This window comes from Schistocerca americana, chromosome 9 (genome assembly GCF_021461395.2).
Source record: "Schistocerca americana isolate TAMUIC-IGC-003095 chromosome 9, iqSchAmer2.1, whole genome shotgun sequence".
Lineage (NCBI taxonomy): Eukaryota > Metazoa > Arthropoda > Insecta > Orthoptera > Acrididae > Schistocerca > Schistocerca americana.
In genome coordinates, this window is record NC_060127.1 from 122927331 (window position 1) to 122941309 (window position 13979).

The 13979-nt window shown below is 43.6% G+C and overlaps 1 protein-coding gene across 1 annotated transcript in view; it reads right to left on the bottom strand.

Moving 5' to 3' along the window:
• Window positions 1–3992: 3992 nt before the first annotated feature.
• LOC124550977 overlaps window positions 3993–13979 on the bottom strand; it is a 70396-nt gene continuing 60409 nt past the window's right edge. The window contains exons 6-7 of the mRNA XM_047125797.1: window positions 7152–7387; window positions 3993–4883 (exon numbers count right to left, since the gene is read on the bottom strand). Coding sequence (XP_046981753.1) covers window positions 4256–4883; window positions 7152–7387 — 864 coding nt within the window. The 3' untranslated portion in view covers window positions 3993–4255. The remainder of the gene's footprint in view (window positions 4884–7151; window positions 7388–13979) is intronic.

Below are 13979 nucleotides of genomic sequence, written 5' to 3' on the forward strand. Positions count from 1 at the left end.
TACTAAAAGGACCAACGAGCAACAGACAATGTAGTTTTCTACACTTGCACTGACAAGCCAATACGAGACTGATTGCTGACTGGTGGCGTTTTACAAATGAAACACAGTAAGGAAAGTATATGAGAAGAATAGTGACGAACGGGGATTCATTCCATCGATGAAAGCGATGGAATCTTCCCTCCAAAACGTCAACATTCACAATTATGCTTCTCTAACCACTGCAGCGCGATTTTTGCCTTGTGACATGAGATAATGAATGTTGACATTTTGGCCAACAAATTCGTTCACTCTGAAGTCGGTGGAACACATATGGGGTGCTATTGGACGCAAGCTCCACACCCACAGAGCACTGGCTCTTAATTTATGGCAATTCGTGACTAGATATTTGGTGCCACGTTGTTGTCGTTGTGATCTTTCTCCTGTAGCACCACTTTTCAAAAGCTCTCACTCCGTTCTCCTCTGAACTGCTTATCTAACAAGTTTCACTTCTGCACAAGGCTACAGTCCAGACAAATACCCTAAAAAAAGACTTCCTAACACTTATCCCTTTCAGACTCACTGATGCAATTGTGTAGATTAAATTTTACTGTCTCTTCGTTGCAACAGAATAATTTCTTTCCTACGTGGAAACCTCATGAACACTTTTGTGAATGTTCAGTCTTTTCATCATGTACAAGCACTGCCAACTATTGGTCTTCACTGTAAAAATCTCAACAACGCACCGTAGTAATGCACAGCAGCTTGTGGCCGCCAGAATACACAGACGTGTTTTGTTACTTGTGTTCTACAGTGTAAATGAATATTATTATTGTTATTTTGCATGGCAATTCTTGAATGATCAGTTTATTTATCAAAGCAGTGAATATTTCAAAATTAGTTATTTTAGTACATAAAAAGAAGAAATGACAAAGTACTTTTTGGAAGTGGGTACATAATTTTGTATAAATCTTGCATCTAAAATGACTGAAAGATCACCTAAGAGCGTTACAGCATAAAGAAAATTTTTCTTCGTCCAGAAGAAATAGAGGTGTGAAAGGTTTAAACTGATATTAGATGTTAATAAACTCCTCTTTTTTTTATAAATACTTCTCTTGCTATTGCCAGTCAACATTTTGTATCCTCTCTATTTCGGCCACCATCAGTTATGTTACGACCCATAGCGCAAAAATTCTTCTACTATTTCTAGCGTCTCATTTCGAAATCTCATTCCCTCACCATTCGACCACATTCCTTTACCCTTGTTTTGCTTTTATTGATGTTCATCTTATATCCTTTCAAGACACTGTGTATTCCGTTGAAATGCTCCTCCAAGCCCACTTCTGTCTCTGGCAGAATTCCGGTGTCATCGTCAAACGGCAGAGATTTCATTCCTTCTCCCTGAACTCTAATTCCCTTCCTGCATATCTCCTTGTTTTGCTTTACTGCTTGCTCGATGTGCAGACTGAATAATATTGGAGATACCTACGATCCTGTCTCACTCCCTTCTTAATCACTGTTTGCCTTTCATGCCCCTCACATCTTACAGATGCGGACGGCTTTCTGTGCAAGTTGTAGATACCATTTCACTCCCTGTATTTTATTCCTACTCTCTTCAAAATTTCAATAGGTCACTTAACGTTGACAAAAGCTTTCTCTAAATCTAGAAATGCTATAAACATAGGTTTTTCTTTCTTCAATCTATCTTCTTGGATAAGTGGTACGATCAGGCATCTGTGTTCCTGTATTTCTCCGAAACCCAAACTGATTTCCCACATTGTTGCCTTATACCAGTTCTTCCACTCTTGTGTAAATAACTAGTGTCAGTATTTTGCATTGATGACCTATTAAACTAATTCATAACTTAAGAGCGACTGCCTTATTTGGAATTGGAATTATTACATTTTTCTTAAGTGTGAGTGAGTGTATTTCCCCAGTATCGTATATCTTGCACACCAGATGCAATAATTTTGTCACAGCTAACTCTCACGCCGGCCGCAGTGGCCGAGCGGTTTTAGGCGCTTCAGTCTGGAACCACGCGACAGTTACGGTCGCATGTTCGAATCTTGCCTCGGGCATGGATGTGTGTGATGTCCTTAGGTTAGTTAGGTTTAATTAGTTCTAAGTTCTAGGGGACTGATGACCACAGATGTTGAGTCGCATAGTCCTCAGAGCCATTTGAACAATTTTTTTAACTCTCACAAGGGTCTCAGTAATTCTCAGGGAATATGATCTATTGCAGGGACCTTGTTACCTTTCAGTGCTCTGTGAAATACTTCTCACAGTATCATATCTCCCTTATTATCTTCATCTCCTCCTTTTGCTCTCTCTACAACATTGACCTCAAGTTAGTTTCCCTTGTATAGACATTCTATATGTGCCGTCCGCCTTTCATTGTGTCCTTTGCTTAGTACTTGAAAAACTCTTGATATTCACACAGTCGCTTCTATTTTCTTCGAAGGTCTCATCTGTCCCCTAGTTCTGCATACCATTCCTGCTTACCTGTTCTGCACTTTCTGTCAATTCATATTTTACACGTTTGTATTCCCTTGCTGTATTTTTATATTTTCTCCTTTCATCATTTAAACTTAGTTATTCAGGGATTTCTACTCGGTCTTGCTTTTTTACCTATGTGATCGTGTGCTGCCTTTACTATTTCATCTCTGAAAGCTATGCATCCAACTTCAACCGTATTCCTTTCACCTGTTACAGTCCAGTGTTGCCCGATGTTCTCTCTGAAACTTTCCTTCAGCCACATTGTCTGGAAAACTACCAAACAATTATCGAACGCATGTCAAGCACATTCGCAGCTGTATTGTGAAAGGTGGCTACACTGAGTCACAGCGCCAGAGATTGCGCCAAAGAGTTTTATTCCGCCGCCTCCACTGGCAGTCCTAGTTGAGAAGTTGCCGTGGTTAGAGGTTGTTGAGAGGATGTCAATAGCAGTACTAGTTGTGAGCATGTCGTGTGCAGTTGTTCTAATGGGCTAGACACCCGATGCTGTTCGATTGGGGATGTTGTAATAACCACAGTGTATTTTTCGTCAATATATATGAGGTAATTAAAAAAAATTTGTATTTCAAATTTCCTAACTAACAATGTCTCTTGGTCACAGGTTCAGTCAACAATGCATCTGGCTTGTGTTCATGTATTAGAGTGTAATTCTGGTTTCTATGTGCAATCATAGTATTTCTGGTTTTTTTATTACTTCATTGTGAATGGCGTTTTGTCGAAGTGAGGAAGAACCGTGCCAGATGTCTACGTTGAATCACACTTCCACACACAGAACAGTTACACTTGTGCTTTGTTGTTTCGGAGTTTTTTGTTTCGTAGCTTTTATAGTTGCTGGAAATTTCCTTTCATTCTTTGTTGTTATTCCATGCAGTCAGATTGCGGAGTAATACTAGTCAGGGCCAACCGGTTACGAGACTGCGTAGCCTGACAGACAGCTACTAAAATTAAAATTATTTGCATTATATTTAATTAAGCCCCCATGCAATTGCGTTCCAATAGTGGAGGAACACGCTATTAAGCACATGGTAATTATGTTTTGGCTCAGCAATAAATAAATGCATTTGCTATAACAAAGCATTTCTGGGTTATCATCTGAGGCTGATTTCAATTGTTTTGATGGTGGCCAACGGTGGCTAATTGAATTTAATGGCCAGCCAGAGTGGCCGAGCGGTTCTAGGCGCTTCAGTCTGGAACCGCGCGACCGCTACGGTCGCAGGTTCGAATCCTGCCTCGGGCATGGATGTGGGTGATGTCCTTAGGTTAGTTGGGTTTAAGTAGTTCTACGTTCTAGGGGACTGATGACCCCAGAAGTTAAGTCCCAGAGTGCTGAGAGCCATTTCAACCTCTTTTTTCTTTCTTTCTTTTTTTTTTTAATTTAATGATGCAAAATATTTTCTGAGATCGTATAAAAGAAATTTGTACAATTCAAAAAATTAACTCTTTCATACCCAGCAGCGAAGAACCTGTCCATAGCTACCAAGGTGTGCGTTTTGTGGGCCAGTCTTTGGTGAGTCTTAGTAGCAGAGAGAACCACCGTTCCCATTTCTGGAGGCTTCATCTTTGCTGAGTTACAGAACTCTATTTAACCCGAAAGAACAGCCACACTGCAATACTCACGTCTGGTGGTCACCATTCTTCACTCAGTCTCTTTCCTGGTGTATTCAACTACAAGTGTCCAACCATTGCTCCAGCCACTCGTCAAACACACACACTATTTGTTCATCCAAGACGTGAGGTCATCACACATATCTTACCAGATGGATCCTCACAGGTTACCTGCGCCCAACAAATGTTCCAACTCTCTGTAAATGTCGCCCAATATGTTCACATAATCCCTCTGATTACACAATAGGTAGAAATTCTCCACAAAGCTTATGTCCTCATGGACTGCCTTCCACACCTGTTCGTTTTTAGGGTTGAGCCTGTACAGGTCACCACCAGCCTCTAGCAGCTCCAGACCTGGGACACTGCCCACATCCTGGCGCTGAAACATGCTGTGGCTACTGTCATCGAGGCAGGCGTTCGTCAGCAAGACGCATGTGACTCTGCCCTTCACCAGTGACTTGCTAATTTCTCTGAAGGAAGTGCAGTACTTGCTGAGACTGAAGTCAGGCCTGGGAGACAGGGTCAGCCACATGCGGCTGGGGATGGTCTTCCTCCCAGAGGATTTGTGTTTGACCTGGACGAGCAGGGCGTGCGCCTCAGAATGTTCCTCGCGTCGCCACACCAGCACCACATCGTCGAACCTGCCTGCATCGCGATTGTTGGGAGACAACTGGAAGAGAAGCCCACGCCTCAGGCAGCGGAGGAGGACCAGGGCCAGCACACGCTTCTCGTACAATGCTCCAAATTCTGTAGTGAGTGCTCCCTTCTTGTACTCCATAGCAGCAGACCTACAACAAGCAGGATGATGATGATGATGATGATGATGATGATGATGACAGAGGTGGTGGTGATGTTGGTTTTAGGGTACTCAAGTGCGAGGGTAGCAGCACCGTTTCTGAATATGAATATACTTATTTAGTACGAAAGTAAGTCAAAAAGTATCTACACAACACCTTTCTAATATATTAGAACACCATTATAAAATCTGCAATGGCACAATTTCGCAACATAGACACCCAACCCTGCCTGCCAACATCTTCTGTCTATCGCTGTATCAGTTTTCCAGTACCTTTAGAAACAAGTTTCTCAGTCGAGCAGCATGGGATGTACTCGCCACTCCCTTCCAAAATCTCTTTCTTCACTGGAGGAGAACTGACAGCCTTTTAAATTAGAGGTGCTGTCTGGGCTCCAACAGGGAGGGCAGCTCCATCAAAAATTTAAAATTAATACCAATAGTTTGGTGTGGGGTTCCTTACAATCTTGCAAGACGAAGACGTAATTATTTTGAATGGACTGCTTGTGCTAAACACATTCACTTTTCAAACTTCGCTCTCCATCAGGACAAACTCCGAGTGGTTCCCAGACAAACGAATCGCACATGAATTAGCATAACCACAAGACTTTTAAAAGAAGTTTTAAAGGACTTTCATATGAGTTAGTATCCAGCGAAAGTCGATTTCTTCCATTCATCATTTCATCCCAAAATTGGCCCCATAAGGCATCAAACATTGTTCCCCTGATATCACTGCTGTGGAAGGACGTACTTGCCCCTTATAATCGCAAAGAACAGTGGAAAAATGTCATTTTCAAAACTGAAGTATATCAGAAGACGGATTCGAACCTTCCTATTATAACACAATGCTCAACGATTTGACACCATTAAGTAATGAAAGTGACGTCTTAAAACAAGTAAGTCAACAAGATATTATAAGAAGCTTGATGAGAACAACGAAGTAAAACAATCGATTCAGTGGTTTGTTAGAAAACATTCGACTTACTCGTATTTGGTTGTAGTTTGATGTATTGATTAAATCCTTCATTCATCCTTTTGAGTGAAACCAGTCTACGGAGACAACTGAAAGGAAATAATTGATTTAGCTAGCTGCTGTTTTATGGCCACTCATTTCTTTTGAGAGAAACCAGAAACCGAATGAAAACAGGGGGTACATTCTGTTGTAGTTATACACATTGACTAAGTTATTCGTTCTTTCTTTTCAAGTGAAACTATTCTGTAGTCTTTCTGTTGGCCACCCGTTAGATTAACTGTTGTTTACCTGTCCATTCTTTTGAGAGCAGTCAGTCTGTGGTACTTTTATTTGTTGAACCAAAGAACTGGTTTACATCGGGCATATCTGTGGTACGAAAACATCTCGGGGGGAGGGTGGGGGGGATGAATGCGGGGGGGGGGGGGGGGGTACACCAAAGTTAAAATACGACATTGCAGTGCCCGTGGCGTTCAAAATTACGATCCATAGTTCCTTCAGACTTGCATGCATGATCGAAGGAAAAGGTGCTGTAGCGACTACAGCCGTTATGAAAACCATCAGCTGTATATGGGAATGATGACAATGAAAATTTATGCAAGACCAGGACTCGAGCCCGAATTTCTCGTTTTATGTGTGTGGTCGCCTTAACTGCTTTAACTATCTGTGTACGTTTCATGGTCAGAACCAAACTTCCATATGTTGTCGTTTCTGTAGCAAGTATATATTCATACACACATTATGTAACTCCCATACAGGGGAGGACATTTTAATTGAAATTTGCTGCCTGGTATCGGTGGATAAACACACTATTGCGGTGTCTGTGTTGTCAAGAATGGCACATTCCTCCATTGGATATGCATGCATATTCAAGAAGCGATGGTAGAGAAGAGGAATAGAAAGGAATGACGAAGAACGGCAAGATCAAGGCATTTAGCGACAGAGATGTGACATGTGGCGAGAGCTGTAGAACCCCGCCACAAGAAGAAGAAGAAGAAGAAGAAATATTATGAGTGATGGATGAAAACGAGCTAAAAACGATACAAAGAATTTCAAAAATTCAAATCAAAAAGTAGTTGTTCATATATTCTAAGGGCAAATTTACAATGGAGAACCGCTTATCAAACTTTGACGTCAACCGAATATTTGTATGTAACGGCAGAAGTACAAAAAAATAGCTTTTAAGTAAATGAACAAGTGAAACAGTTTAGAACTGTAGCTTTTTTACATCTCTTTGAAATGAGATACATTACTTGTGCCTTAAAATTGTCATAATAATGTAGTAACGAGTACCTGGTGCCCTCGTCGCTATCCTGCCAGTGCTCATGCCACTTCGCTGCTTGCCCACAGCCACTGGAGCCTGCTGGAGACCCCACCTGATCCTCTGGCAGGGGTGTGGTGCACCCATCTGCAACGTCAGTGGCACGACAGGGGCTGCTGCTGCTGTAGCTGCCATTTCCTCTCTTCTCGCGAAGGTACCTCAAAACTCCTACTGTTCTGAAGTTGTGAGGGTCAATGAAAATGGGCACCTGAAAAATAACATCTGTCTTTAGAATATAATCGCAACAAAGTGATAATGTAGTAAGGGCAGTAACTGTTTTGTGCTGTCTGCAGTACTAGGCACCTATGCCTGGGGGCAAGGGGGATCGTGACCAACACCTAATTCTCGGGTAAAGGAGAAGTATTATAGTGTAGTCAGCTGGTTTTCTTTCGAGGAAACGATTTACATATCGGTATTACGGGGGTTTTTAACATAGTCGGAACTGGAACTTTTTTACGGCTATTTAAAGTTACCGTTCACCTTCCAAAATGCGCGTTAAGACAAAAAAAAGTACCACATAGGAACTTTCCGAATGGGATGGAAATGGGTAGTTGTGATGTGTATATATATCCAAACAAGTGATTGCAATTTCAGGGAAATTGGGTGATATATTCAAGAGAAAGATCTTCACAAATTGGGCAAGTCAGTAAATCGTTGGTCCACCTCTGACCCTTATGCAAGCAGCTTCTCGTCGTGGCTTTGGTTGACAGAGTTGTTGTATGCCCTCCTGACGGATACTGTCCCAAGTTCAGTCCAACTGGCGCTTTAGACACTCAAAATCCCGAGTTGGTTCCTTCCAGTAACGCTAATGTTCTCAATTAGGGAGAGATGTGGCGACCTTGTTGGCCATGATAGGGTTTGAAAGGCACGAAGAAAGGCAGTATAAACTCTCGCTGTGTGTGGTTAGTCATTATCTTGCTGAAATGTAAGCCCAGGATAGCTTGCTATGGAGGACAACAAACCTGGTCAAAGAACATCGTCGACATATCGACATACCGCTGTGCTTTAAAGGCAGCTCAGTTGACAACCAAAAAGGTTCCGCTATGAAATGAAATGCCATCCCAGATCATCACTCCCGGTTATTGGGTGACAGTCAGGTTGGTATCTCACCACTGTCTGGGGCGTTCAAATGGTTCAAATGGCTCTAAGCACTATGGGACTTAACATCTGAGGTCATCAGCCGAACTACTTAAACCTAACTAACCTAAGGACATCACACACATCCATGCCCGAAGCAGGATTCGAATCTGTGACCGTAGCAGCAGTGCGGTTCCAGACTGAAATGCCTAGAACCGCTCTGCCGCAGCGGCCGGCGTCTGGAGCGTCTCCGGACACGACTGCGCTGGTCATTGGGAGCAGCAAGGAGGAGGATTCATTACTGAAGACAATTTTACTCCAATCAATGAGATTTCGGGCCAAATGTTGCCGACACCACTGAAAACGGGCTTGTTCACTTGTGGATGTAGAGAGGTTCAAAAATGTTTCACATGGCTTTGAGCACTATGGGACTTAACATCTGTGGTCATCAGTCCCATAGAACTTAGAACTACTTAAACCTAACTAACATAAGGACATCATACACATCCATGCCCGAGGCAGGATTCGAACTTGCGACCATAGTGGCCACGCGGTTCCAGACTGAAGCGCCTAGAACCGCACGGCCACACCGGCCTGCTGTAGAGAGGTCAATGGTAGTTGGTGCAAGAGACGCCGTGAGCTTAGTCCCCTTTTTGTGAGTGTATTAATGATCTCTGTGGGTACTGAAGCATCTGTTGCATGTATGATGGATGACAATGGTGAACACAGGGCTATGAGTACCTCTTGACGATTGCTTGGTCGACACGTTCTGTCATCTTTCTAGGTCGACCACTTTCTTCCTGGCATTATATTCGACCATAGTTCACTCATTCCTGCAAACGTCGTCGAATAGTGACATCAGTCCCATTCAAATGTCCAGCAAATTACCTATTACTCCAATTGGCTTCTTTGAACTCAACATCCTCTCTGAAACGCAGACATCTGTGCGTATTGCTCATGTATCTGTCTGTGGGGCATAATCACTGTGCATATGAATATACGGAACGAAATTTGGAAAAACTTTATGCGCTGGTATCGACACGACCGTTGTTTACTATCCTTGCCAGCTATGAGGTGAAACTGCTCTGCAACATCACACATCCATCCATCGGCCGCCAAAGTTTATAAATTTGATTTTCTGTCGATACCTTCATGATTTACAATTTGTGACCAACTTTCATAACTCTGTATCGTTTTCTTTTTCTTAAGAGTGTATTAAAAGTACCCCGTACCACCTGGTTATCCCCCCCCTACCCCTACAAAGTAACCCATGGGCACACTACAGTACTATAACTCAAAAGTAAGTAATAAGTTTGCATAATCTATACACTGAGTGGTTATAGTTAAACTTTCCCTACTTAACACGTTATAGGACAGAAACTAATTAGCGTACAGGTACCAAACTTGGTAGCATTAATCTCCAGAGAATGAAGTTCACGATTTCCATGCATCACAGCGGCACCGTCCAGTTCCAACTATGGCCACCAGGTGTCATGATCAGTCATTGTGATTCACAGTCTCACACACCTGACCAGCCGCAGTGCACCTGACATGTCAACATGGCCTTGGACAAAAGGAGCAGGGCATTACTGGTGAAGCTCTGTTATCAAAACAACAGCAATGCTGCAGCTGCACTTCGGGAATATTGCTGGCTGAAAGGATTATGGAAGGGTCTTCTTTATCCACGTGCTGTGTGGAGCATTATGAAGAAGTTTGAATGAACTGGAGAACCGGGCGTCGCTATGGGAAGAGGCCAACGACCGCTTGCACTACAGGTTGTTGATGAAAGCGCTGTTGCTATGGCAGACAAGGCAGCTCAAAACTCCCGATTGTCAGGCAGTACACGTGCTGTTTCACGACAGTTGAACATCCCGTGTTCCACTGTGCGGAAAGCGCTTCGAATCATTCTCAAATGGTGTCCATACAAGATCCATATTGTACAGCAGCTTGCACCTCAGGACGCACAACAGCGTGCTGATGTCGCTCTCCACTTTCGCGTAACGATTGAAGTTGACGAGGGCTCGCCCTGGACCATCTTATGGACAGACGAAGCTAATTTTTCTCTGACGGATGAGGCGAACACACAGAATTGCCGAGGGTGGGAATCTTCACCACAATTCATTGTGCATGAAGTTCCTCTGTATGGTGAACGTGTCAGCACATGGTGTGGCTTCACAGCTACGTTCATCATTGGCCCATTCTTTTTTGAAGAGACTGGCGCTACAGGATGAAAGACGTGCAGTGTGACTGGCCAGCGTTACTGCAATATGCTTCTCCAGGATGTCATACCCGCTCTGCACTAGAGAGACGCCTTGAACTCAACAGTTTTCATGCAGCATGTGACCCCACCGCACTTCGCTCGTGAAGTTCACCTGCTTTTCCGAAACACAGTTGGAAACGATCGAATTGTCAGCCCGTCGTTTCCAAAAGCTTGATCGGTACCATCACCTGCTCTCACTCCCTGTGACTTCTGGTTGTGGGTCTTATCTGTAGGACAGGGTTTACCAGGGGACCATTCACACATGTGTTGGTCTGAAGTGCAGCATATCAAGAGAGGTAGCCACCATACCCACGGACATGCTTCGTTCTGCCGTGCAAAATGCAATCCTGCGCTTTCAGACTCTTCTGGACACTGATCGGCGCCATATTGAACAGCTTTTGTAGCAGTCATGATACTGGTTTGTAATGGCATGATGTACCGTAGCAGCGTATTAAAAGTGTTTCAATTGAATTGATTCTGCACTATTCCTTAACATTAATGCCACCAACTTCGGTGTTTGTAGGGTAATTAGTTTTCATGTTATAACGTGTTAGATATGGAAAGTTCAATTGTAACTATCTGGTATATAAAAAAGAGTGTTCGTTTGATTATTTATCTGTAATTCAAAAAAACTACAGTTTTATTCCGACCTTCATGATATTTTTCGTACTTTATCTTCAAGACAAGAGGACGATCATTTTCAACATAAGATTTCTGACTATAAATATATACATGTGTAATCTATAAAGAGGAAAGATGGTTACCAAAAATCTCTAAAACGTTTTTGGCCGATTTACTTCAAATTTCGTAACGATACTCTAGTGAACATGTGAGCGGACATAGGCTACATATTTTCTCTCCTCCCCCCCCCCCCCCCTCTCTCTCTCTCTCCATATGTATACAAGTTCAGTCAGGAGGTAAGGTACGTGCTTTGACGGGTGATACTACTGGTGATTCTGAATAAAAAGCTTCTAATAAATATATGGCATTTTCTTAACCGTCTCTGGGTAAACCAATGTAAACAACTAGGAGCAGGAAAGGTGCAGGTGACGGAAAATTAAGATAATTTTATGTTATGGTTTGTTTAATTGTGTACATTTCCTCACAGAAGATGTTCAAACAGTCCATCGTCAAATTCGGTGCATGATGCTGCTCTTGTAGACAGGTGTTGCGTCGACGATCGGAGCTCAGTTTCGCATTCCTTTACCTGGGCACAAGCACGTAAAATACGAGCTAGAAGTTCCTCTCTTGTGTCCACTCTGCGCTTGTACACGTCGCTCTTCAGCCACTCCCATAAACAGTAATCCAATGGGGTAAGATCGGGCGACCTCGGTGGCCAAGCAATGACTCCCCGGTGACAGATCCAACGACCAGGATACGTTGTGTTGAGATACTGTGTCACTGGCCGTACGGAATGTGTAGGAGCTCCGTCATGCTGAAAGTACACATGGGCTCGTGCTGCCACAGGAATATCCTCCACGTATTCAGATAACACATTTTGAAGAAATTCAAGATACCGTGTCCCAGTAAGACAGTTTTCTAAAACAACTGAACCCATGAGTTGGTCATCAATAATACGGCATCACACGTTGACTGAGAAACGTCGTTGAAATTTCGTTTCCACAGTAGTGTGCAAATTTTAATTTGCCCATACATGAAAGTTGCGCGTGTTGCTGATTCCGTTGCGGGTAAATACTGACGTATCAGTGAACTGAATACGTGGAATTAATCGACCGTTGGCAATGATCCATTGACAGAATTCTTGCCGGGCGGCAGCATCATCTTCATGCAGATGTTGTACACTCTGCCGATGAAAGGGATACAGACTGTGCTCGTGTACTGTGCGTATCACTCGTGTCTGTGGAATACCAAGCTGGGCAGCAATTCTTATAGAGCTAGTAGTAGGGTTGCGTTCCACTAATGAAGAATGTTCTCAGCTACATCAAGAGTTTGTTGTACGGGACGTTCAGAGACAATATTTACGCTGGGAAGCGTACCACGCTCACGCAATCAGTGAAACACGCAGCTAAACCTCCTGCTATCTGCTTCGGAAATCGTTGTTGGTATTCTCGCACAGCACCTCTTTAATTCCCATTCGACAAACCATAGACAAACACCATGTCAGCATACTCTGCATGTGTGAAGATCCGTGGCATTTTCACCACACAAAACTGTATTCGTTGTTCGCGTAACAACACTGTAGTTCCTTGCACTACGACAAGCACTGTCGGATTGAGACTTGAGGTAAACAACTGCACCATGCGCAAGTGAAGTCGTACTGACATAGTAAGGACGCCGCTACACGTTTAGCTTTCCTAGTAGTTTTCATTGGTTTACTCGGAAACGATTACGAAAAGGGCATATGTTTATTAGGAGTTTTTTTGTTCAGAATCATCACTTGTACACCCCTCAAAGCATGTACCTTTTCTCCTGACTCACTCTGCATATACACACATCAAAAAAAGTTTTGAATCACCTCGGTTCCGAGAGTTCCGGAACCTGTACAGAAAATTGGAATAGAGACCCACATAAACATCATTGCATGCCTGTGGCATACTATCCACAAGTTCATCAAAGCACTTTTGGTCCAGATTGTCCCACTCCTCAACGGCGATTCGGCGTAGATCCCTCAGAGTGGTTGGTGGGTCACGTCATCCATAAACAGCCCTTTCCAATCTTTGCCAGGCATGTTCGATAGGGTTCATGTCTGGAGAACATGCCGGCCACTTTACTCGAGCGATGTCGTTATCCTAAAGGAAGTTATTCAGAAGATATTCAGGATGGGGGCGCGAATTGTTGCTCATGAAGAGGAATGCCTCACCAATATGCTGCCGATATGGTTGCACTATCGGTCGGAGGACGGCATTCACGTATTGTACAGCCGTTACGGCACCTTGCATGACCACCAGCGGCGTTTGTCGGCCCCACATAATGCCACCCCAAAACAGCAGGGAACCTCCACCTTGCTGCACTCACTGGACAGTGTGTTTAAGGCGTTCTGCCTGACCAGATTCCCTCCAAACACATCTCCGACGATAGTCTGGTTAAAGGCATATGCGACAGTCATCAGTGAAGATAACGTGATGCCAATCCTGAGCGGTCCATTCGGCACTACACAGCACTACGTGGTGTCGTGGTTGCAAAGATGGATCTCGCCATGGATGTCGGGAGTGCAGTTGCGCATCATGCAGCCTACTGCACAAAGTTTGAGTTGTAACACGAGTCACGTGGCTGCGCGAATAGCATTATTCAACTTGGTAGCATTGCTGTCAGGGTTCCTCCGAGCTATAATCCGTAGATCCACTGCAGTAGTAACCCCTGGGCGGCATGAGCGAGGAATGTCATCGACAGTTACTGTCTCTCTGTATCTCCTCCAAGTCTGAACAACATCGCTATGGTTCAGTCTGAGATGCCTCGACGCTTCCCTTGTTGAGAGCCCTTCCTGGCACAATAGTAACAATAC